This window comes from Eschrichtius robustus, chromosome 12 (assembly GCF_028021215.1).
Source record: "Eschrichtius robustus isolate mEscRob2 chromosome 12, mEscRob2.pri, whole genome shotgun sequence".
Lineage (NCBI taxonomy): Eukaryota > Metazoa > Chordata > Mammalia > Artiodactyla > Eschrichtiidae > Eschrichtius > Eschrichtius robustus.
In genome coordinates this window covers 85,745,675-85,771,421 of record NC_090835.1, presented here as the reverse complement: position 1 = coordinate 85,771,421, position 25,747 = coordinate 85,745,675, and the positions used below count along the sequence as shown (strand labels likewise).

Here is a 25,747-nt window from a genome sequence, read left to right as displayed (position 1 = left end):
GAAAGCACAGGGAAGAAATATGCTCTTTGCCATTAGTATAATCTTAGACGTACTTTCTGTAATCCTCCCTCTTCTACCTTTCAGATGGCAATTTTTAAAAAATCAAAAAGAACAGACAAAAAATGGTGAGATAGTTGAATGTTAGGAGGCAGAATTGAATCTCTGTAGGTTATACTTCCTTTGGGTCACCGCTTATTTTCCAGGGAAGGACTGTGGGTGTGCCGTGCTGGACATTACCCTGCTCGCAGGAGCCCCATGCTCCACAGGTGCTGGATCTCAGCACAGGGCCACCACTGCAGGAGGGGAAGAGCAAGGTGGAACCTTGGCGTTGGCTGATCTGTGTCCCATGGGGAGCTCTTCTCTGGGGAGTTCCACAAATGACAGCATGTGTGCAAGCAGAGTTGCAGAGTTCTAAAGGACCCAGAAGGGGCACAGTAGAAAAACCCTGGGCTACTGCTATCAACAGAACCTCTCTGTAGCCATAGACTGTGAAGGTCGGTAATATTTGATTTACAATAAAATATATACGAATCCGGGCTGTTCATTCACCAAGTTTTTATTGAGCACCTACTCTGTGCCCAGCACTGCACTAGGTGCCATGGAGAATACAGGAGAAGTATAAGACACAGTGTCCGCCCTCAAGGAGCTTACAAAACTAGAGGCAGAAATCAGATGTACATGTGACTCAGGCAGCATGTGATATATACAAAGAGTACAACTACAGATAATGTAGTGGCTAAGAGACGCCCGCGATCCACAGCGGCTGGGAAGAGTCTCTTAGGGCAGGGGAGGAGTTAAAACTGGCTAAGCGGGGCACTGGCAGAGTGCCTGGAATGGGCAAGGACAAAGGCTGCGAGGTAACCTAGCTGGAGCAGGAGCTTGTGCTAAACTGTGGGCACTAGTGGAGCCTGGACAGAGGCTGGGACTTGGGTTGGGCCCGTGGGCAATGAGGATACGCTTTGGTCCCTCTCTTGACATGAAGACCTGGTGGCTTGCTGGGGACCCCTGCTGCCCTCCTCTCCTCTCCCAGCACAGCCCTGTCTTGCCCTCCCCAGCCCCTCTCCTAGGAAAATGGAAGCCGGATGTTGAGTAGAGCCAGTGACAGAAGTTTAATACATACCCTGCTGCAAAAACTGATCAGGGCTTCCAAGGCAGGGGAGTTTTTGCTTGACTGGATATTTGCCCTGGTGCTTTCATATGAACTGCCCAAGAGGAGGGTATTTTGGATTCTTTTAAAAACTCTCCTCAAGAGGACCAACCCAGAGATAATTCATTGATCACCAATCACAACTGTTACCCCAAAGCCACATATATCTAGATCCTTCCCCTCAGACCACAGATGGCTTCAGGGAGTCCCACCTCCTGGTAATGGAAACCTCACATGCTCAGCCCTGGTCTCAGAGAAGCATGGACTCCGCTCTGGACCTTATGAGGAGATGCTTTCCACTCGTACTCCAGGCGGCTTAAACGGCCTGGGAAGCCTCAGGGGATTTTCATTCAGTTCATTTCCAACATTTTCATCTATGTTTAACTCTGAGTTGGGGTGGCAGTAGGCGTGTTTAAAGTTCCAGGGGAGGTAGGCAGCAGAGTGGATTTGGGCAAAGGAGAAGCCATGGGATTGGAGGGCAGTAAAATGGCCTTGGGTGTAATAGTCAACTGGTCTCTCCCAAGAACAGCTGGCATGGGATGCCATACAGGGCAAGAAAGTGCTGCCTCGCCTCTTACTCAACAAGGAGAGGGCAGAGCTGGGTCAAAGGCAGTGGGCAGGAGGGAGGGAGAAGCCCTGTGGACTTCAGGGTCAGAAGTCAGCACGGGAACCCCAGGAGGCGGGAGAGGAGCCCAAGAGCAGGATGGATGGAACAGCACTGAGTGAGGTCCCAAGGGGGCCACAGCCACAAGGAGGGAGCGGCAGGGGACACGGGGTCCCTCCCCTTGCCTGCAACAGGTGCTCCAGCCAGGCACCTCCTCTCCCGTCACAGAGCCCAGGAATTCCAGAGAAGTGAAGCATCGGTGGGTGTGGGGCCGGGAGCGAGAGTCGGGGCTCAGGGTCTCAGCAGGAGGCGTGTTCCCGGCCACTTGAGCCACAGGAAGGGGAGCAGGCGCCGGGTGAAGGTGGCAGTGAAGGTGTAGATGAGTTCTTGCGACTCTGCGTTGGTGAAAGTCACGGTGCCCCCTTCGTAATCCAGGGCGATGCCCACTCTCCGGGGCCGCAGGGCTGGGAAGAGCTCGGCCTCGGGGCTGGTGTTGGCCCAGATGCCCGCGGAGGAGAGGCGCAGCGCCCACACGCCGTCCTCCGGCCGCAGGGAGAGGTCGCCCTTCCTCTTCACCGAGTCTCTGGCCACCCCCACCATGCAGCTTTCCAGAACTTCCTCCTCCTCCTCCTCCTCCTCTTCTTCCTCTTCATCCCCCAATGATTCCTCGTCCTCATCCGTTTCCCAATCATCATATCCATCCCCATAGCCGGCCTCCTCTTCCTCCTCCTCCTCTTCCCCCTCTTCCTCCTCGTCCCCCTCCTCTTCATCCTCGGACCAGCCCTCCCTCTCCACCTCCACCTCCCAGTAGACCTTGCCCCAGGTGAAGCCCTTACTGCCCAGCACCCCCGGCTCACAGTCAAACTGCTGGGGGTGCAGGTACGCGCTCTGGTACAGGCCGCTGTAGGTCACGCACTTCCAGTCCTCCGACAGCTGCAGGTACCCACTGGCCGACTGGGGGTCTAGGGTGACACTCACTGTGGGGACAAAGGAAGAAGTAGCGGTGTCGCCAGCGGACCAGGAGGGGACCCCCCAGTCTCCACAGCAGGGCTGCCACGCTGCACGATCCAAGGGGTGCGCTCACACCTGTGGCAGCGTGCACAGGCCCCTCAGGGGTATGTGGTGCGCGGCCTGACAGCAGGGCCAGAGGCAGCACAGCAGCGGGGCCTGGGGCAGACAGTTCGCTCCGAATACAGGAGCCACATGACAGGGCAGATGAGAAGGAACTCGGTCACAGGGAAAAGGACTGGCGGCAGGACCTCTGAGGAAAGAATAACCAAACATGGGCAGGAAGGGTCAGAGGCTCCAGTGGAGGGCTCTACTGCAGACAAAGGGTAGCAGAATAGTCAGAAAATGCAAGGTGGGGACTTCAGAAGTGCAGCTGGGAAACTCTCCCTGCTGTACAAGAGAACGGGCTACCTGGGGGCAGAAGGATTCTGTGGGGAGAGTATTCTTTATGTGAGGCAAATCTAGGAACAGCCCTTTGGATACTCACCTGTCTTATATTCTAAGTCTCTCAGCAGCTTCCCTGGGGAGAAAAAGAGGTCAGCAATGACCCTCAAGCCCAGCAAACCTATGAACCTGTTTCTCACTTGGACAGTATTAATTTCGTGACAAGGCTCCACCCCTGAGATCCCAAGAAGGGAAAAACAACCAGGAGACCTCAGAGGAATGAGGTCAGAGAATCCGACACGAAGGAGCCAGGTACCCTCTTCTCAAAGCGGCACCCCAGCTCCTGACTCCCACCCCAAGGCCCTCCCCAACCCCTACCTTGGAACTCTCTCAGGCCCCGCTGCAGAGACAGAAGTCTATCTGAGAATTCTCCTGTCCTTTTTTTAACCACACGAGCAATGGGTTTCCCAATCCAGAACTTCTTCCGTGGATACCTGAGAAGATGACAGACAAACCTGCTACTTAACTCTTCCTACATTTCTCTCAATCCTCATGACAATTTGTGAAGGGGGAGGGAAAGGTATGATTATCCCCAGGTAATGGAAAACCAGGGCCTCAGAGGTACTAAGTGAACTGCCCAAGGCTGAGCCAAGACTTACAACCACCAGCAGACTCAACATTCAGAGCCCTTTTGTCTACCAACATGTGTTCTCACACCATCCTGTCCCGTCTCAGACAAGGATAGTGGACACGGGAGTGGGGATTATACAGAGAACTTGCTCCGGTGCAGAGCAAGTCTCCACCAGTTCTCAAGGATGTGTTCTTGCCTCCCAGGAGAGAAGGTTATCAGGATGAACCATGCGATGTGGGAACCTCTGGCCTCATATCACACAGCCATTAATTCAGATGGATCATGGTCAAGGAACAGGGGAGGGGACACAGGCACAGGGGAATGAGGTGCACCATGGAAAGGAAACTCTTTTACCTGTTTAAGAAGTCTCTGGTGTCCTGGAAGGGAAGAAAGCACAAGAGTCAATGTGAATCAAAGAAGACTTCATCCATATATACCAACACTATTAGAGACCAGGACACATCAGTGAACAAAACAAATGTGGTTCTTCCTTATGGAGCTGACATTCTAGTGGCAGCAATGGATAAAACAAAAAGAAAACAAACAAAATAATCACAATGACAGAGCAAATGGCGGGGGGGGGGGGATGGGTAGGAAAAGGGGATGACAGGCCAGCTTCTCTGAGAGGATGACATTTGTGCTGAGATTTGAAGAACTCAGTAGTGGCCAGGTGAAGAATGGGAGGAAAGCAAGGTGGGAAAGGGCTTGGCAAAGGGGGCAGGGGCCACATCATGCAGGGCTGGACAGGCATAGCAAGGAGTTCAAATTTTGTTCTATGTTCAGGAGAAAGCCATCAAAGTGTTTCAAGTAGGGGAGTGATGTACGTGATCTGCTTTTCAAGTGGCTGAGACTGCTAAGTATCCTCCAGGATCTATTCTCTCCTTCTTCCTTTTAGTAATAGAACCTGTGGAGTAATAGCTGGGCAGAGGGCCATCCAACAGAAAACTACATTTCCCAGATTCCCTGTAACCAGGTTTGGTCATGTGACTAAGCTCCAGCCAATGGGATGCAAAAGGAAGCAATGACTATAATTTTGGGGTCACATCCTTTAAAAAAAAAAAAAAAGAAATTCCATTCTACTTCCTCTTTTTCCTTGGCTCAATTTTGGATATGATGGTGAGCTCAACTTTGACAAAACAGCTGAGGACAACGTCCCTTGAGGTTAGTGAAACAACCAGATGGAAGTAACCAGCTTTCTGGATGACCTCATGGACAGCTGCCCTAACAGCTCTAGACCCCTCGTGTCTGAACTGTTTCTGGGAGGGAAATAACTTGTTTGATATAGTCGCTAGCCAAAATCCCAAATGATCAATCACTTGGCCATCCTGTACAGAATGGATTAAAGAGAGGCAATGCCAACATCAGGGGGCAGTCTGGAGGCTGTTTATGGACCTGGCAGGAGATAATGATGCCCTGACTAGGGCAGTACAGTGAAGCCAGGGAAGCAGCGCATTCTAGGTATGTTTGAGACAGACTGGGCATACTGGTGAAAGATAATCAAGGACAGGCCACGGCTTGCACAGGAGGGAGGATGGTGCTGAGTGACAGGAGAGGGTAGCATGAGAGGAGGTTCTTGCGAGACGCTGGTTATTTCCCTTTTATAAGTCTAAATCCTCCATAATACTCTATAGCAATTTTTGCCTTCCTTTTACTCATCCCACAAATTTTAAGTGCTTCTTACGTGTCAGACACCACTCTAGAAGCCTTAGAGCAGGAAAAAAAAAAGAGAGAGAGAGACACACACACAAATCCCTAGCAGCAGGAAGCAGAGAGCAAAGAATCAACATAACAAATCCATTATACGATGCTATTAAGTGCTAGGTGCTATAGGAAGAAGACAGTAGTGTGGAGGGGGACTGGGTAAGGGTGGGGGCAGAGTGACCTCTTTGAGAGAGTGGGATTTGGGAAGCAAATGGGATCGCCAAACTGTGGCTGCTGCGGACTGTTTCAGCAAGTCTCAGGAACAACTTGGGGTTTTGCTCAAGGGGAGGCCATCCAAGAGGTCAGAGCTACACCTCGCCCCCAACCGTGAAGCAACTGACCAGAGACTGGTTGTGAGTTGCTGGCAAATCCTTCTACTCTGGCCCTCAAAACAGTAAGTCCAAGCCAGCTTCAGAGGACGGGGGGACAAATCTTGAGACAGTGTATGCCAACAACTCTGCTGGGATATGTGACATAAAAAGGCAAATAAATGGGCAGTAGGTGGGTGGGGTTAGGGAGCCAAGAGGGCATATTTTGTGACACAGGAGCTGCTAGAACAGAGAGAGAATGAGGCCCATCTAAGGGCTGAAGGTTGTGAGTGGCCCAGAGAGGGTGGGACCCAGAGCACCAGTGCAGGAACCCTTCTCCCAAAGGACGCAGAAGGGGAGACTGGGGCGTCTCGAGGTGACCTGCAGCCTCACACACTGGGCCTCCAGAGGGACGCAACCCACCCAAGGCTCCTGGAGGGCCTCTCACCCCCCAGACTCCTGGGTATGTGGAGAAAGAGGCAGTCAGAGCAGAGGCTGGGGCAGGAATCACAGCAATGCTGGGTATTAAGAACCCTAAGGTTCTTCATGGGTGTGGATGGCGACCGACAGTGGAACAGGCAGAGGTACGACCTGCCACCAGACCCTGCAAGGCCTGCCCAGGGTTGAACCAGGGGGGCTTCACAATTCCCTCCAGAGGGGCTCTCCTATCCCCTAGTTCCCTTTATTGTCTTCCTGATAGTCCCAGTCCAGAGATCTTTCCTTTTCTATCGCCTTTGTCAAAAGGCCTCTGTCTCTGTCTTTTTTTTTTTTTTTGCTGCACCGCATGTCTTGTGGGATTTTTAGTTCCCCAACCAGGGATCGAACCCAGGCCCTAGGCAGTGAGAGCGCCAAGTCCCAACCACTGGACCACCAGGGAATTCCCTGTTTTTATCTCTCGTCCTGTTGCTTCTCTCTCTCACCTGTATTTCTCTACCAGACTTTTGGATCAGGGCCCCTATCTTAGTAGGGCCTCATCTTTACTCTCCATTGACAATCAACTAATCTCTGGTAAAATACTAATGACAGTTCAGGAGTGAGCGGTCCAGTTCCCTTGCAGCAAAAGCAAACCCAAACAAAACACACAGACAAAACCCACCGGCACCAACATTTCCTTTACTGACTTTCAGCAGACACCCACCTTCTCTCCTTTCCCTCCTCCCACCTGGCCCCAGGGATGTCTTCAATCTGAGTGGTCTCAGAGGCACCGAAGGCTGGGCCTCTGCTGGCCCACAAAGCTCTTCTGGGCGGACTGCGGAGAGGCTCCCCTCCAGGCAGACACGGCTGGATCTCAGCGGCCCCCAGTACCCCAGCTATGTCCCCCTCTGTTCCACAACAAGTACACATCCACATGGTGGCAGCGGCTGTGAGGAAAGGAAGGATGCGCACCCCTGAAGAGGGGGGAGGGGGTGGAGAAGTGACCCAGTCAGAGTCTGAGAGAGAAATTCTAGGGAACAGAATGACTTCTGGAGGAAAGGAAGGAACCAGAGAGACATTCTGGACAAAGTGAGAGAAAAGAAGAGCAAGAGGCCGGAGGCCTGTGAGTCAGGACACCCGAGCTGGAGCTCTGACGTGATTCCTGACCTGCCCCACGGCCTGGGACAAACTCTTCCTCTCTCTGGTCGTCAGGGACTTCATCAGTGGGGGCTCGACCGGAAGAGTTCTACGTCCCCGCCAGTCCCGAGGCATGAGTCGGAATCCGCAATGATGGAGAGGCAGGCAGAGGCTACCTGTGCCGGCCCGTGTACCCGGCGGACTCGTCCTCTCTCCCCAGCATCCCGCCTCTGACTCGCCCTGCCACTGGCCAGGGACAGCACTTCCCTAGAGGAGGTCCTGGGCGGTTCCGCTGCCGGCCAGCAGCCCCACCATGCAAGTGGAGAAGCTCATCACACAGGCCTTCTCCTGGCCTGCAAGGGCAGAAAGATCGAGCATGCTCCCTCCAAAGGCTGCTGAGCCCTGTTTAAGGCAGTGTGACTCCTCTGAGAGACTTGGGGTGGAAGGAGCTGTGGTGTCATTTCAACGTGGCAGCCTTTTCTCCAATCCATGACCCTCCCTTTCTCGGCGCCAAAGCTGCCTCTTCCGGGAGGCAGAGGCCCCCTGCCTGCTCTCCACCTTATTCTCTGAGGCTGATTCCACAGTCCCAGAGAAAACCTCTGCCTTCGAGAAGTCTCCCTTCCCCAGCTGCCCATCTCCTCCAGACCCTCTGGGTTCTTGACAGAAGCCGCCGTTCAGCCCTCCCTCAGCGACCCCTGACCCCACAGGCTTCTTCATCTCCAGAACCATAAACAGCTTCCCCTGGACCAGTGTCTGCCAATGACTTGTTAGAAGACAGGCTCGTGACGGTAGTGATGAGCATGGAGGATAGTAACGAAAATACTAATAACCTTCTCTTCCATTTCTACAACACTTTTCAAAATTTTAAACTCTTTCAGGTAGAAAAGTTACTTTTTGAAGTGACAACATGCCAGTTATTTTATGCTCATGCAATCATTGCAATAAGTGGTGGGGATAAAGATTATCATCTCCATGCTTCAGATGAGAAAACTGAGGCCCCGAGAAGAAGTGACTCTCCAAAGGTCCTGTAAGTGAGTGGCAGGGCCAAGACCTGCTGTCCTTGTCTCCCGGCTCCCTGCCCCAGGGAGGTCTCTCACCTGCATAAGCTCTGCAGCCGGCTGCTGTGCCTTGCCCTCCAGCTCGGAGATGACCAGCGCCAGCCGGGCAAGCTCCCCGACGCCCCTGGTCTTGTACTTCTCCCTGCCCTCTGTGAGCTCCTGCTCCAGCTTCGCCAGCTGGTCCAGCAGGCGCTGTTCCCGCTCCCTCAGGAACTGGTGGCCCTGCTCAAACTCAGCCACGATGCACTGCCTCTGGTCCTGGAGCTTCTTCTGCAGGGATGGGAAGGGGGAGAAGGGGGTGACACCTCCGCCCCGGGGTAGAAGATCCCTCCAGGATCTGGTGTAGGGGTACACAGGCTGGCTCTTTGCCTCTCGTGCCCCTCGCTGACCCCATTCATGAATTCTACAGTGTTTGGGCTGGAAGGGGCTTTAGAGCTCTCCTGTGGCAACCTCCTTTCTTCAAAGAAGACACAGTAAGTCAGTCAGGTCAGTTCCCTCAGACACCATGGGATTGGAACCCTGACTGCCTGCCATTATCTGTTCTAGGTAAACCAGTATGTTCTGAGGGCCCTTTGAGGAACATTATGAGCAAACACATTTTCCCCTCCTGGACACCAATCGCCATGTGCTGCCAGGAAGTTTTCCTTGATTAATTTTATTCAAGCCTGACCAATCCTCTCTTCAGCATCCTCCCCATTGTGTGTAAAATATCTGTGTGTACCCCATCCCTGCCATGTAGGACTATATCCTCTTCCCTCAGTGAAACTGTGGAATGTCTATGCTCAGGGACCATGTCCTTTCTTGCCCCCAAGTCTCCCTGCCCAGTCCAGGCTGGGATCTGGTCAGCATCCTCGCACACTGAGCACCTGGAGGCACTCCTTGGATTGGGCCGTCTCCTGCTTCACTCTGTCCCTCTCCCAGGGCCTAACTGCTCACCGCCGGGACTGGCCCCAGCATCCCTCCACCCTCCAATGCCCACTTCCCCAACAGACTTTCCCCCAGAAAACTGGAACCTCTTATCAGTTCTTTCCCTCTGATCCCATCTCTCATCAAGCACACCATGTGCTGCCTGTTTCCTAACTACTGGCAACCCCAGGCGCAGGACTCACTAGACAGAGCGTCTTCAGAGCTGGTCGGGCCTTGCCTAGCCCACCCCTCTCAGTTCTCATCCTGGAGCCAGCTCCCTCCTTCCAAACCCCCTGCGCCCCTCACTCTCAGGAACCATGTCTTTCTCCCTCTCTTTGAAAGGAAGAACGAAGCCAGGCCTTCCTCAGTTCCCTACACTCTGGCTCTGCTGAGCAGACACGCCTGCAGCTGAGGTGAGTCACAGAAGGAGAAGGACCTTAGCTGACATCCAGGCAACCCAGTCACTTGTGAGACGAGGAAGCAGGCCAAGGCCACAGAGCTCAGACCGGCAGGGCTTGGGCTAAAACCCAGGCTTCCCGGCCGTCAGTCCAGTCGGGGCTCCCTCTCCCAGGGAGCCGGCTGCCTGCCGGCTGTGTCTCTACAAGCTCTAGAGCTCCTGCTCTGCATGGCCAATTGCCTGCCTCAGAGCTTTCCCTCAACAGCCTCACTTACCAGCACAACCAGGATATCAGCTTCTCCCTTGGCCTGAAAGCCCTGAATTTTGTCTCTGTCTCTCCTTAGGGTACTCAGGTGGTTCAGGATTTTTTCCTGTAGAAAGACAAGCAGTGGGGATGCTCTGGGCTGAGGCAGGAGGGTGGACTCGGGCTGAGTCCTCGGCCAGCGAGAAGCCTTCTGAGGGGTCTGCGCCAGGCCTCGCCTCCGGGTGGGTGCCAAGCAGAGCATCCCTCCCTGCGGGGGTGAGGAGGGCTTACCCTGTGGGGCTGGGCCGCCTTCTCCACGAGGATGGCCGAGTGGGGCCTGTGCTCCCGGGACTCCCGGCACATGACACACAGCAGCTTGCCATCGTCCTCGCAGTAGTAGTGCAGCTTCTCCTGGTGCCGCTCGCACAGCCTCGTGTCCTGCTGCTCCCAGGCTGCTTCCCCCGGCTGCCGGCCCTTGTCCACCTTCAGCCGCTCGATGTTCTCCACCAGGCTGGCCAGCTGCCACACTGGCCTGATATTCTCCTTCTTAAAAGGCTTCTTACACAGGGGGCAGACAGGGCGGCCCCCTGATGCGGGGCGGATGTCGGTGGTACAGCTGCGGCAGAAGACGTGGCCACAGTCAATGGTCACCGGGTCCCGCAGGTAATCGAGGCAGATGGAGCAGGTCACCTCCTCTTCCAGGCTCCGCAGTGGTGCCAACGCAGCCATGGTGTCCTGAGCTCAGAGGGGTCCCTGTTCACTGGTGGGGACTTCTCCTCCTTGGAGACCAGACACGGAGTCAAGAGCAGGCACAGCAGAGGGGCAGAAATGGCAGCCTTGCACAAAGCCGCCAGCCCCAGCGATCGATCAGTCAATCAATAGATACTTAGCAGCTCCTACGAGGCTCACACAGAACCAGAGCGAAAGGACCTTACTGATCCTCAAGTCCAACGCCCTCATTTTACAGATGAGGAAACTGAGGCCCAGAGAGGGTAGCTTGGTAGAAGGGAGAGCAGAGCTGCCACCAGCCCATGCCACGCTGTTGGGAAAGCACTCCTACCTCAAGACCCTTTCCTTCCATCTGTTGGGAAATTGCTCTAATATACCAATTATGATAGAACAAGGCACCAGATAACTACCTGCTGAAAAACTGTCATAATATACAAATCTACAATGTCTATTATGTGCACAGTGCTGCCTCACTTCTGCAGTGCATGGGCTGCACAACTGTTCATGGGGGGCCCTGACAGAGTCAAGAGACTCTTTTGTCTTCCCTGTAGATCTAAGGTGTCAAGGACTAAGTGCACTGAGGTTCTTTACCAAGACTCAAGAAGCGTCAAGAATCTGAGTTCTGGTGTCCTCCTCTATAGATGTTTCCTTGGGCTGTGCTAGAGTTTTGGCTTGGTTCACTTCCCCCAGAAAGCAGGTCTCTACCCAGACTCAGCCTGCTGGCAGAGCACGGCCTAACCACACCGGACTCGTTCTCAGCTGTGCCCCCTGTGCAGCTGGCCTGGCTGCTCTACTGCTAACAAGGGCGACTGAGACCAACGTGGGAGGAAGCCTCAGGTGGCTTGTGACCGTGATGTGCTGATGAGGGCTTGGCCATAAGAGGGAGCACAGAAGCTGAGCACAGAGGGGACTTTAGTCCTGTTTACCTCTGCAGCCCTGGCCCACTTCCTTTCTGAGGTTAGGAGCCTCAGCACACCTAACCCAACAGCTTCCTCCTGCCCCTGACACTGTGTGACAAGAGAGAACTCATTTAAGTACTCTGAGCCTCAGTTTATCCATCCGTAAAATGGGGAGAGTGATACTTACCTTCAGGGGTTTCTAAGTGGGTTGAGTAAAAGAATTATGTTGAAAATACTAAGCATAAGCGCGGTATAGAGGGGGAATCTAGGAGAGAACCCAGAACCCGCGGTTCCCAAATCCAGTGAGTGTTCCAAGCACAAGTAGAGCAAGAGTGGAAATTTAAAGTGAGGATGAAACGCCATAGTGACACACGAGCTCCAGAGTTAAAGCAAACGAGAGACTCGTGGGGCAAACTGGGGAATCTGCTCTGCCGCAGACCCACAGAAGGACCCACGGGAGGCAATAAGCAGTCGCTGGGAAGACAGCCAGCAGACGGGGCGCGCAGGTAACTGCGAGGCTGGAATGAAGCCCATGGAACCACAGGCAAATCAATCCGATTACCGACTATGTATGTCAAAGTCCATTACAGCAGAGTTCAGTGGCCTTCAAGGTCTTTCACTGTGGTGACATGAATGAGCTAGAAATAAAGCCCCAAAGAGAAAACAACACAGGAATACAAAGTCTACTTCTTGAGGATCTAACGCAGCAATATATAAAAAGTGCTTTATAAAGTGAAAGTACTGTACAAATGTAAGAGATTATTTTACTGCTGACAATGAACTCCAACTGGAAGCTCCAATGGATTTAGAGATGTGTGACTTTAAGAGTGTGGAAAAGACCTGTACCTACCAAGCTCAAATGAAAGAATGAAGGAATTTAACTGGTAAATGAAGGTAATGAAGTTTTTAGAATGTTAATAAGGGTAGTAAAACTCCTAGGAATCGCCTGGTCAACTCCCTGGTTTGTCTGTTGAGGAAGCGAGCCTGACCCAGCAACTTGGAGGTGTAACACAGGAAAGGGTCCTGGTGCTGGTGATTCCTGTGGGTGCTGGAGCCCTTCACCAACTCACTTTGCTGAGGGGCTTGGAAGTTCAAAGGCTAAGGTTATTTGTTTCTTTTATTGTTGTAGGGGGATGGCATGTGTTTATCTTTGGGGCTGGGAATTTAATTCTGTTGCAAATGACCAGATAAATAAAAGGACTATGAAGAGCTCAGCTACAGCTCCCCGTCCACGCAAAACCTGACACCATCAGTTGCCCTCATCACTTGGAGCAGGAGTTCTTAACCCAGGCTCCATGCTGGACTTTCACAGATCTTTAAACCCCCAACACTGTATGAAAATGGTCACTAATGTACTAGATGAAAAACCTGTCCAGGGATTACAGAAGAATGCTGGTAAGTAAGTGTAGGAGGGATGATAGAACTAGAAAAACACCATCTTGCAAGCTCCATTGCATAAGACAAGGATCATCATCAGATACTAAAACCATGAGGTACTAGGGGACAGGATAGTCCCATGGTGCTAAGTACCGCCCAGTGGGTTACTCCCTAATGTACCTTGATGAGGGAGAGATCTGGTGATGGCCTTAGTCAGTGACCAAATCCAGCATCGCTAATAGAGGGACAGGCGTTTCTGGCATATGGTTCCCAACGTGGCGCCGTGTGAATTGCACAATGTCACCTTTGAAGTAGTTGTGCCAAAAATGTTTGAGGTGGGACTTCCCAGTGGCTCAGTGGTTAAGAATCTGCCTGCCAGTGCAGGGGACACAGGTTCAATCCCTGGTCCGGGAAGATCCCACATGCCGCGGAGCAACTAAGCCCATGCGCCACAACTACTGAGCCCGTGCGCCACAACTACTGAAGCCTGTGCACCCCAGAGCCCGCACACTGCAACTACTGAGTCCACGTGCCACAACTACTGAAGCCTAGAGCTCGTGCTCTGCAACGAGAAGCCACCACAGTGAGAAGCCCGCACACCGCAACGAAGAGTAGCCCCCGCTCGCTGCAACTACAGAAAGCCCACGTGTAGCAACGAAGACCCAACGCAGCCAAAAATAAAAAATAAAAAAAGTTTGATGTGAATGAATCCAATCAAGTCTTTCAACCTACCTTCCAGTTTATAGAAAATATGAGGGTTAGAAGAATGAGTTAAAGCCCATCATCAGGAGACAGATAAATCCAGAATAGGACACATTCCACAAGACAACTGGCCTGGACTTCTAAAAAGTCAGTCATGAAAAATAAAACAGGATTGTTCTTGATTTAAAAAGACTAAAGAGAAATAACAATCAAACGCAAATACTTTGATTGGATCCTGGTTTTTTAAAAAAGCTATTAAACACAGTTTGGGGACAATTAGAGGAAATTTGACAAAAGACTAGGTATTGGATCATATTAATAAATTATTATTGATTTTTTAATAGCATTTATTGAAGTTATGTATGAGAATGTACACATTTTCAGGCAACACATGCTGCAGTATTTAGGACTGTATGACTACAACTTACTTTTAAACGGTTCAACAAAACAAAATAAAAAGTCTGAAAAATTTTCTGAGGAGAGGGGCTAGAGTTTTCCATCCTTCTTAAAAGAATCTGTACAAGAGTCTGTAACTACCAAAGATGTTGAAAATCTCTAATAGAGAGATGATCGTGCCCAACACTTGTAGAAGCTCAATACATAAGTGCTGAACAAATGAATGGATTCAGAGGAACAAGGCAATGTTAATTGCATATGCATTTGTTTGAGAGTCTGCTGAAACTAACAAATGAAACACAGTACAGTTCTATGTTCAATCCCATTGCTTGGTTATATAGGCTCCATCCTGAATATATAACAAATATTGAAGATGGCTTACCCTGGCATTGCTGACTATGTGTAAGACTCGAGGTGTAAATCTGTGGGTTGAAACCAGGTTCAAGTTAGGGCTCTAACCCAATAGCCCAGTGACTAACAACTTCTTGGTGACAGCATTTCTGTAGGACCCACCTTACCGGCCATTTACACATCTTATGTTATTTAATGCTCAGGATACTCTTCTGAGGACACTGAGGCTCAGGGAGGGAAGCAATTTGCCCAAGTGCACGTGGCTAGGAAGCAGTGTCTGGTGCTGATGCCTCAGCCCAATCCATTACACTCTCTTCTCTGCCCAGGCAAACTGTAAAACGGGGCCTAATACCAGCTCCTTTGTCAGGAAGCTCGGATGAGGTCATCACAATGGAAGGGCTTTGTAAACTGGAGAGCGCTGACAAAAGTAAAGGGTCATGTATTACTGCTGACGCTGAGCGAAAGCACCCTTGCCGTAGATTCGACAGGCAGCGGGGCTCCTATATGAGACGCGGGCGGACCTGGGCTCACACTGCACAGCCAACCCTTTCGAGCCGAGGCAAAATTGACCCTCTCCAAAACCCCTTCCCAACTTACCAGGCTCCCCTGTGATTCTGCCTTTTCTATCATTTGTGCCTTTAGCATATGCTGATGATCTCGACAGGTTTTCACAATAAGGGGTAAAACTATCACACTCCTCTCCATTCCTGGCTCTCAGGTGGACAGAAACCACAGAAAGCCAGAGCCAGAAAAAGTCTTCACAACGACACGGTCCACCCTACCGACACGGTCCACCCTACTTGCTTTACCCAAATGAGAATTCTGAAACCTGAGAAGTCGTTTCATGGATTACCTTCTACCAGAGGCCACTCACCCCTGCTCTGGGGTGGACAGGTCTTCTGTCCTTTCAATAAACCAGAAGCTGGTTTCAATTCAGAACCAGGCAGAACCGGAGACACTCCCGACCTTTTTGAGTTCCCCTTGCCCCACAATCCACGGGTCCCCTACAGCTCTCCGCATCTCGTAAATACCTACTCTACATGTCAACAGACTGGCTGAGGTGACACCACCTAATTTCTGGCACACATTTCAGGATGTGGATGCCGTGCACAAGTTTTGGCTGCGAGAACCACTGTGAGTTGTAAAAACTAGCTGAGGTTTCTCTTTTCATGGTTAGAATTCTGGTAGATAGACTTTATCAAGTTATGAAAAGAAACTTCCATTCCTACTATTTAGAGAATTATATATATATATTATACATACATGTATATATACATATAACTTGATACATGATTTTTTCTTCTTTATATAGTCACGTGTTTTTCTTTAATTCATTGATGTGATGAATTGTGTTAAAATATTTTCTTATAAGCCATCTTTATTTAGGAATAAACCCTACTTGATTATGATGTATTATGTGCAATTTTAATAAACAGTTTGATTCAGGTTAAAAAAACAAAAAAAACTAGCTGAGGGAAGCATCGCCGCGAATGCCCACACCTTGTAAGGGACAGGTCCTTACACTACTCACCCACCCCTGCCCTGGTCCAGTTCCAGAGGGAAAGGATCTAACTCTAGACCCCTGTTTCTTAACAGTTGCCAACTTCTACCCTAGCAGGTTCTAAACCTTCCCTCAACTTCCCATGGCTTTTGATGCCCCACACCTTCGTCCCTCCTTCCTGCTGCCTTGGGCTCCTACATGCCACAGCAAGGGACCCTAGAAGACATCGAATCCCAGGTGTGGACTCCAAGGCCCAGGGAGGTGAATGGAGGGGGCTGGATTTGCACCCTGGTCTCCAGGCTGCTTCTCAAGTCCACGCATGGGGCTCCAAACAAGAGCCCCTTCTTCCTTGTGATCCTAAAGTGCTTAGCCTAGGGCTCCGTGCCCTGTGGGAAGGCCAATTAAGGGCTCTTGGGGCTCCAGATTAAGCCTCATTTCTTAATCTGAAATAATCAAATTCTCCTAGAAGTAAACTTCTGTGAGACACCTCTAACAAAGCAGGAAAGGACAAAATTCAGGGCAAAAAGCAAGTGACCTGGATCTGGATACTAGAAGGAGTGGCCGTGCCCCTGCTGCCGACACCTGGACTCCCCAGATCTTTACAGGCCTGGCTGTGGGCTGGGCACCAGGCAGTCTCAGGGGATGCCAGTTTGGTGGGCGGTGCATTGCTGAGGTCACACGTGGGTTACTTTTCCCCCACAGGTCAAGCATCACTGGTGCTCTGAGGCACAGTGCAGGCCACGCAAACCCCCGGGCCAGGCCGAGACATGCTCTGAACAGTGGAAATCCCCACAGGGCCCAGGGCGGGGCATGGAAGCAGCAGCCACTGGGAGTTGGAATGGGACAAGGCTTTGAAGTGCTGCTCAGGCTTTTAAGTAGGAGGGTGTCAAAATTCATTCAACAGTTAATAGGTATTTACTAAGCGCCAGGCACTGAGGATACAACAGAGAACAAAAATGGGAAAGTCCCTGCCCTCCCAGAGCTTACATCTAGTGACTTAATTGAGTGATCCTTTGGAAGCTGCAATCAGAGCTAACTGTGGGGATTATACAATCCTCAAGGCTTTCCCGATTTACTTAAACCTCCTCTCTCCATTGCCTAGTGTTCAGGCACCGCAGCCTTCCTTTCATCCCTCAAACATACCCTGCCACGTGTAACACAGGTTCGCTCATGTAACCACCCTGGTTAACTCCCAGGCTCCAGGGATAAAGTGAAAACTCCTTCCCATGCTCTGTGAGGCCGCCGATAATCTAGGCCCAGGCCTTGTCTCCAGGCTCATTTCCTGCCATTGCCCACCTCAAACTCGACCCCACAGCCAAACCAAACCCCTCTCTAAGCCTCCAAAAGTGCCATGCTCTTTCCTGCCTGAACCTTTTGAAAATGTTGTTCCCTCTGAATAGAACACCATTCCTTTCCTTCTTAGTAGACTCCTTTTCCAGCTTGAAGTCTCAGCTGAAAGCCACCTCCTCTTCCCTGACCTGTCACAGAGTCCACATGCTCTCTCCCTTATACAGCCCCCCAGCACTCCACACTGCACTGGATACTTCCATGCAATTGTGAGTCCCTACTTATTATTATAATTACTTATTTAACAGCAGCTTTTCCCACTGCGTTGGACAGAGACTGTGTCCGCCTTATCCCCAGAATCTAGCACAGTGCCTGACATAGACGAAACATGAAAAACTGGCTGAAGAAGTGAATAAAGCACAGGCACAGAGCGTCTGATGCCCACAAAATGCTTCCTAAGTATCTGCTGAACGAGTGCAAGAAATCTCAGCCACTTGTCCTTTCCCTCCAGCAAGATGAGAAAGTACTAGAGAGAAGTGATTTCTTCAGAGTCCCTGCAGAACAGTGGGCTGCAATCACCAGCACACCCCCAGTCATGGTATCCAAGGTTTGGCTCCAGGAACGTACAGGAACCAGGAGAGAAGAAAAAGGTGTGTCCCGGGAAATGGTTGTGATTATAATGGTGATAATCGCTCCTTCCCTCTTCTTTCGTTTTACACTAGGTATGTATCCATGAACAAAACAGTTTATTTTTCCTGGTTTTGAGCATTTCAAATGAATGGAATCATATTGCATTGGGGGGGGGGGCGGGACTATCTACGTCAAGTCTGTGAGGTTCACTCACATGATTGTGAGCCGATTTTGTTCATTTTCATTGCTTTATGACTGTATAATTCTACTTCTGATGTAGCCTGTTTTTGTTTTTCGGCCACGCCATGCGGCTTGCAGGATCTTAGTTCCCCAACCAGGGATCGAACTCCGGCCCTCGGCAGTGGAAGTGCTGAGTCCTCGCCACTGGACCGCCGGGGAACTCCCTGATGTAGTCTACTTCTTATGCCCCTGAGTTGTTTCCAGTTTGGGACAATTACAAACACTGCTCTGTGAACATTTCTGCTCACATGCCCTAGTACACCCGGGCAAGCAGGATGCATCCCCAACTTAACTAGATCAGGCCAAACTGTTTCCAAAGTGGCTGTACCACCGCGTGTCCCCACCAGCAGGCTCCGAGCGCCCATGCTGCTCCACGGCCTCACCAATACCTGATATTTTCATCTTTTGAATTTCCGCCATGGTGACTATAGGTAATAATACTGAATTGCATATTTGAAAGTAGCTAGGAGAGTAGATCTTAAAAGCCCTTAACACAAGAAGAAAAAACTTTGTAACTATACATGGTGACAGATGTTAACAGGACTATTGTGATCATTTTGCAATATATACAAATATCAAATCATTATGTTGTACACCTGAAACTAACGTAATGTTATATGTCGATTATACCTCAATTTAAAAAAAACAAAACAATTAAATACGTAATAGATGCTTCACACTCTAAAAAAAAAAATTGCCAATCTGGTGAACGGGAAATAGAATCCCATTGTGTGTATGTATGTGTATGTATGTTTAATGCTTTAAAAAAATAAGAAAAAGAAACAGCATGAAGAGAGGCCCAGTATCAGGCCAGGGAATCAGCCCTAAAGCAGCAGATCAGATTGTCCCTTGATCCAACTAGTAAATGCTGTAAATGTTTATCTTTTGCAGGAAGGGGTCCACCAGCTTCCATTCTTCCTTCCTCTGCTAACTTTACCCAGTTCCTTTCTGGGGATCATGTGCTTGGGGTAGAGCTCTCCCCCAGCTCAAAGGTGGAACAAGAGAAAGAGTCATAAGCCCCCCTGGCCACGGTGCTTGCTTCAGGGTTGAGAACATGACTCAGTTGCAGCCAGTCACAAGGAGACCTAGTTGAGTCACCGGGGAAAAAAGATTCTTGAGAACTTTTTCTCTAGAACTTGCAAGAAGTGAGGTCAAACGGTTTGGAGCTGCTAGAGCAGCTAGCCAGAGGGTTAGCCTGTTTGAGAATGAAGCCAACCCAGGGATGAAGTGAAAGAAACCAGGTCCTGATGGCATCTGGTGAAATCTGTATCGAGCTGTGCCTGAAGCTAGCCTAACCTTGAACTTTTCTGTCACCGGAGCCAATAAATGCCAATAAATGCCCTTTCTGCCCAGCCAGCTTGGACTTGTCTATCATCTGACCTTCCCCATCCCCACCCCAAATTCCTGCCAGATACAGCAGAGGAAGTTATTGACGGTTACTAGGCTGAAATATACAAAGAGCTTATGCAGAAAAATCAGCCTCTTCATCTAGACAAAGCATTGGGCAAAGGTAGATACTAAGTGGCAATTCTGTTCTCTCTGGGCCCCACAGGTAGAATACAACCTGCCAGGACATAACAGATCTCCAACCTGCTCCACTGTGAGTGAGGAGCAGGCAGAATCTTCTTCCACCCCAGCTGTCATTCTAACCAAAGCCTAAAGTGAAGAGTCCTGGGTTAGGATGAAAACCCAGATTATCACCCAGCCTCAGCTACTCTGCTGTGCAGCCCGGGGCTAGATTCTTGACCTTTCTGGGTCTCAATATCACCATGAAGTGATAGGGGTAGGAGGTAACATCCAGGCAATTCACAGGACAAATTGAAATAAAGGTTTGGCAAGCATACCAGAATATTTACTGCGCAACATAAAGTCACTGCTGTGATCAAGAGCCACCAAAGCAGAATAAACATAGATGATATCTTTGGACCAGGTACCCCAGTTTTATTGTTTTTTTGTTTGTTTGTTTTGACAATTGGTTATCAGGCAGGAAAAAGCCAGCTTATCAAATTTAGTTTCTTCAAGATCATAAATGGAGTTACTGAACTCAAAATCTATGGGTTAGTGAAATGGAGATAGTCTAACCATTCATTCCCCAGAGGAAGGAGGGCCCTAAGCCACCAGCTAGGAAGTTACTACTTTAATCAAATTTGAGACACCCATGTCATTACATGTTTGCATCTCTGAAATGTGATAAATGGCATGCCATAATTTAACTGGCAAAATATTTTTTCTATGTGGAAATAAAATAATTGATGACATCTTAGATGTGGTGAAATGTAGCATATCTCGTACAAAGTGCTGCCAGGGTCCTCTAACACATGGAACTCATCCTGTCACCCTCCTGCTTCAAAACTCCTGAGGTCAAAGCTGCACAGCAGGGCACACAGGCCCCCTATAATCTGCCCCCCACTTACCCATCCAGCCTTGAATCCTAACGCTAGAGACACTGAACTGGAAAGACAGCCCCTTCTTCACCGCCCCCTCTCCCCACCCCTTGCTCTTGTACATGAGCTTCTCAGTCCCAGCTCATCCTTGAAAGCCTGAATCAGAAATGCCCCCTTATCTGTGAGGTCCTTCCTGTGCCCATCCCACCTCTGAGCTGAATGAATTCCCTCCCTCGGGAAGCTCCTGCAGATACTACATTTCTATTATAGCACTATCATACCACTTCCTAACTGATATTTTTACCCATCTTTCTTCCAACCAGGATGTGAAACCAAGGGTCACGTCTCACCCATCTTTTCATATCTCCAGTATCGGGCACAAAGTCTGTAAATGTTTGTGAGGCTAAATGTTATCCCATGATTCCAGAGCCCCATATCTTCTTCATTCTCCCCCTCACCATACTCCCCTTCCCACTTTGCAATCTCGCTTCAGCAGGAGGCTCCAAGGGCTCCCCTCAGATTAGACATTCTTGGCCACAAACATTACCCAGATCTCCTCCCTCTGCATATAGTTTGGGGGGAAAGGTCACTGCATTTCTACCAAGTTGGCAAGTTTTAATTCACCCTGGATGCCAGCCAAATTAAGCCTTTGTTTTCCAAAACCAATTTCTTCCCATTCTCCATGTCGTTTCCTATTCTGATCCTGGGGGGTATAAGTCTGAAGTCACCCCAAGAAGCCTCAATTCCAACTACGGGCTCTCCTCTGCAGCTCGCAGTGTCTTTTGCAGCAGTCACCCCAGTCTGAGCCCAGCCTATCACTCCCTTTGGGGAAAGTGACATCTAAGAAGTCACCTACTGCCCCTGGGCCTCAGTTTCCTTACTGCCTAACAAGGTAAGAATAACGTCTTGTCAAGTTCGCCAGGCTGTTTGAACTTCAATCGAGGTCACATAAGTGAGGGTGTTTTCAACAGCAAAAAACTCTATAAAAATACATGCTAGAAAAGAGCACAGGAGCCAACTTAAAAGAACTCGCAATGGCTAAAGTTGTAACAAAACAAAGTAGTATTGAATTATAACCCAAAGTATAAAATAAATATCCATGAGTCCATACTGATACAAATAAATGATTGAATAAGTGAATAAATAAGGCAAAAGAGACAAATCTCCCACGCAGAAGAATTCCAAATAATATATGTATGGAGTTGCCCTTAAGGAGGCAGGAGATAATCTCACTCCTTAGGTCAGGGCTGCACATAGTTTGACTACTTTCCAAAGAGTACAGTATGGAAGGGGGTGGGGGGCACGGGGGGGAGGGGAGGAAGAGTTACTTTACAGTGGAGAAGCCTGACTTCTCAGCCAGGTAATCAAGATCAGCATCAAGTTATAAAGCATGTTCCCTTGATGTGAAGTGATGAAAACGGCAATCTACCTCTGTGGTCTTCCTCCCAATAACCCATAAGCCCAGACTCAGGAGAAAAACAACAGACAAATTCCAATAGAGGGGCAGCCTATAATATACATGGGGGATATTCCTCAAAACTCTCAAGATCATCAAAAACAAAGTCTGAGTAACTGCCACAGCCATGGGGAGCATAATGGGAACTAACTGGAATATGGTAACCTGGGTGGGATCATGAAACAGAAAAAGTACTTAGGTAAAAACTAAGGAAATCTGAATACATTATGGATGCAGGCCAATAATAATGTATCGATACAGGTTCATTAATTGTAACAAATGTTCCATATTAATGTAAGGTGTTAATAAATGAATGAGGAAAAGGTTTGGGGTATATGGAACTCTGTACTAGCTTCACGATTTTTCTATAAATCTAAAACTGTTCTAAAAAATAGTCTTTTTTCAAAAATATGGAATTGCAGTTTGAGGAATATATGAAATAAAGTCTATTTTTTAAAAAGCTGATTCTTTTAAACTTGGGGGGTGAGTAACTCTAGGGACTGATTTTTAGCTCAGGCACGGTCCCTGACACTGATATTTGTTGCATGCACGAACGAATATCATTCTCTGGAAGTTCACACAAACCGGCGTGGTGTCAAAATCTGGAATGTACTGGGAATTGTTTGCCTCTCATAAGCTCCACAAAGGCAAATTTACACACTTTTCTAAGGCCATACAGGGTGAAAAGCAGCAGGGAAAATGCTGATGTGCTAATGGTCTGGAGGAGGAAGTGAATGCACAGCTCCAAGTATACGTGGCTAAACCGGTTTATTCTGACCAATTAAAAAACAAAAAACAACAACAAAACACCATGGCTTTGGTCCTGGAGCCTGACTGGCACATCTACTCGGCTCCAAGCAACGAGACCGTCATCTGGGCCACGCTTACTTCTGGCTCTGGAGACAAGAATGGATGGGTGCCTGAGCTGGACACGGGAAAGCGAGGAAGACCCAAGAGGAGGGAGCGAATGGAGGCCCAAGCAAGCAGGAGGATTAGGCCGGGAGGGAGGACGCCACGAACTTCACCCTTCTCCCGAGCCCGCCCGGCGGCCCGGCCTCTTTCCGCTCGCGCGGCCGCGTACGGTTGCCCGGACCCGGGGCGCGTGTGTGACTGCTGCTTTGCTGCATTTCTCACCGGGCGCCCCCTACTCACCGGTCCCCCGCTCCGGGCCGCGAATCCCGGGCTGGTGTCGCTTCTTTCCCGCTGCGGTCAGTTCCGGGTCGCGCTCCTCCGCCAGCACCCAGCGCGACGGCGCGTCCCCGCCCGGTAATCTCCGGGTTCTTTAGAGCCCTCCACCGAGATTTCCCCCGGACCAGCGCCCGGATTGGCCCCTGCCGAACGCCGCCTCCCAATGGGAGCCTTAGTCCCCTCTTCGTCACTGATCACTGGGCGAATCCCCGGGCCGCAGCGGTGGGTGGGGCAGCAGGGGCTGAGAAAGGGAAACTGAAATCTTGCGGAGCTGAGGCTTAGTGGCTGCCGCAGCCGGAGTTTGGCGCGCGGTGCGCGCTCCCGCGCTAGGGTGGAAGGGAGTCGAATTTTGAGGCCTAATGAGACACCTCCGCAGGACTCTGGGACGCCAGAATCCCTCCCCTCCCAATTCCCGCCCCGGTCTGGACGAGGGTCGGAGGGCACTAGGCGGCGAAGCGAGTTTGCCAGGTGCTCAACATTAAATATGACTCTGCCCGCAACGTGGCCTAAATTTGCTTCCTGGACCGGGCAGAATCTTACCAAGCAGATAGTCTCAGGGGGCTATTTGCAGAAATTAACTACCATTTCCGAGGCGCTTACGATGAGGCGCTTTACATAAAATATCTTTAAACGAGTCAGGCATTTTTGTCCCCATTCGACAGAGATCCCAAGAGCTTAGGGGCCTGGGCTGTTTCCCTCTTTGGCGTTGGATTCAGAAACCACACAGCCCGAAAAGTGGACGGACACTCGGGTTCCCAGGATCCTCCGTGGGGAGATTTCCTTGAGGCTCCCGAGCGTCCACGCCACCCGGGGCCCGGGAAGCTGACGACGCCAAGAGTCCCTGGCCGCTCCCTCGACTCCTGTGTAGTCGTTGCCTTGTCTCAGGCACCGCCGCATGCAAATCGCCCTGGGCCAGCGGGACAGTCATCGCGTTCAGCCCATAGGCCCTCCAGCTACCTACTCTTTTAGTTGGTGTTTTGGAGGAAATGTTTAAAATGCTCCTTAAATGATTTCGTGCTGCTAATTTGTCCTCTCCTTGTCTCTAGGAGGTACTTGCCCCACCCACAGGCCATTCGTGCATCCTCCAGCCACAGAGGTCCTTTCCCCTGCTTGAAATTCTCTGATAACTTCCCAGCCCACTTAGAGAGACAGGAAGGCCTCTGCAGGGCCTGCGGGGCTGACATAACCGCCCTGATTATCTCTCTGACTTCCCTCTTGCCACTTCTCCCTAAGTCCCTGTGCTTCAACCCCTCTGGTCTTGAAACTCCCTGCCCTAGCCCTTGGCATGGCTGCCCCCTTCTTGTCAGTCATGTCTCTGCTCCCTTGACATCTCAGAAAGGCCTTCCTCCACCGTCCAGTCTGTTTCACTTTTGTCATACATTTTTCATCATTCGAAAGCATCTTGTTCATTTCTTTGTCAATGTGTTTATACTCCCCACTCGCCACCCACCCCTGAGCAATGTAAGCCCCATGAGGGTGGAGACATCACCTGCCTCCCCTGCACATGACTGTCATTCAGTAAATGTTTATTGAATGAATGGGCTCTGCTTGGGCATTTCTAGAAGCTTTCTAAAGCCCTATGGCCCTGCTTGGCTGCAGTGTCAGTTATGCACTCCCCTCTCCCACCACACTACACCTTGGTTGATGCGGCTTCTCAAGCCCAAGTAAGGGCAATGGTGACTCCAAGGCTTGCTTTATACAGTCAAAGGCAGTTTTGTAGTCGCACACAGTGGTATCCGCCCCTATAGCTACTGGGTGGTCAGACTCACTGCCCCCGAGTTTCTGAGGGTAGAGCCAAAATTCCTTCCTCCAGCCCTCCAGCCCAGTGTTCATACCAGCTGGAGACCAGAGCATCATATGGGGCTGGTTAGGAGTTTAGCTGTCGAGTCACATCTCTGCTTGGCTCTGCATGGGCTGGGATCATCCTCTCTGCCACTTTCTTCGTGATTCTGGGGAGTTGCTGAGCCTCTATGTGCCACAGGTTCTTTCTCTGAAAAATAGAGATAATAATTATATCTACTTCATAGAATCATTGTGAGGATTAAATGAGATAATACATGTAAAACCTTTGAAACTGTCTATAAGTATTGACTAGCCCAAAGGATATAATTACTTGCATTTGAAATGAGAATCTTAAATCAAGCAAGAAAATTTAGTAGGTATGTTCCTACTATTTACCATATTTATTGAGTTAAAATATGGTTTTCAGAAATCTCAAGGTCTGAAGAATGTTAGAGTGCTTGGAAAGAGGCCTCTAAACAAAAATACTTAAAAATATGAAGCTCCCACTGGTAAAGAGGCAAAGAATTTGTTTGAAGCTTTCATATGAAGGATACCTTGTTATCAGGGCCAGAATAAATGACTATCTCTAAAGGAAAAGCTAAAAGTTACATGAACTAAACTGGGTTTTAAGCCTATATGTCTGTTTTCTAGCAAAGGTTTAACAAATAAAGAAACAAATGTATGCTACTAAGAACTGACTGCTTTTGTGCTAAGACCTGGCTATGGGCTAAAAAAATAACAGGCTTCACTGTCCCTTTCAAAAGGAAAAAGAAAGGCATTTTGAATGCTAACAGCATTAACTGCCGGGTTTTAAACGAAAGCAAGCATAGGCTGAGCCAATCTCTTATAAGACTTGAGTTGTTCTTTAAAATACTTTATATTCCAA

At 49.9% G+C, this 25,747-nt stretch overlaps 1 protein-coding gene across 2 annotated transcripts; it reads right to left on the bottom strand.

Moving 5' to 3' along the window:
• Positions 1-540: 540 nt before the first annotated feature.
• TRIM26 (tripartite motif containing 26) lies at positions 541-23,176 on the bottom strand. 2 transcript variants are annotated; one of them, XM_068557733.1, is made up of 8 exons: positions 23,044-23,176; positions 10,231-10,718; positions 9,971-10,066; positions 8,432-8,662; positions 4,129-4,151; positions 3,522-3,637; positions 3,247-3,279; positions 541-2,728 (listed from the first exon to the last, which is right to left on the bottom strand). In XM_068557733.1, the coding sequence occupies exons 2-8, from the start codon at positions 10,666-10,668 to the stop codon at positions 2,043-2,045; spliced, it is 1,623 nt and encodes a 540-aa protein (XP_068413834.1). In that variant the 5' UTR covers positions 10,669-10,718; positions 23,044-23,176; the 3' UTR covers positions 541-2,042. The 2 variants fall into 2 exon arrangements, with proteins under 2 accessions (XP_068413834.1, XP_068413835.1); XM_068557734.1 differs by lacking the exon at positions 9,971-10,066.
• Positions 23,177-25,747: the final 2,571 nt, after the last annotated feature.

Coding starts and splice junctions, on each gene's coding strand:
- TRIM26 (XM_068557733.1), bottom strand. CDS start 10,668: ATGGCTGCGTTGGCACCACTGCGGAGCCTGGAAGAGGAGGTGACCTGC. Junction 3,280..3,521: donor GGGCCTGAGAGAGTTCCAAG/GTAGGGGTTGGG, acceptor TTTTCTCCCCAG/GGAAGCTGCTGAGAGACTTA. Junction 2,729..3,246: donor AGACTTAGAATATAAGACAG/GTGAGTATCCAA, acceptor TTGTCCCCACAG/TGAGTGTCACCCTAGACCCC.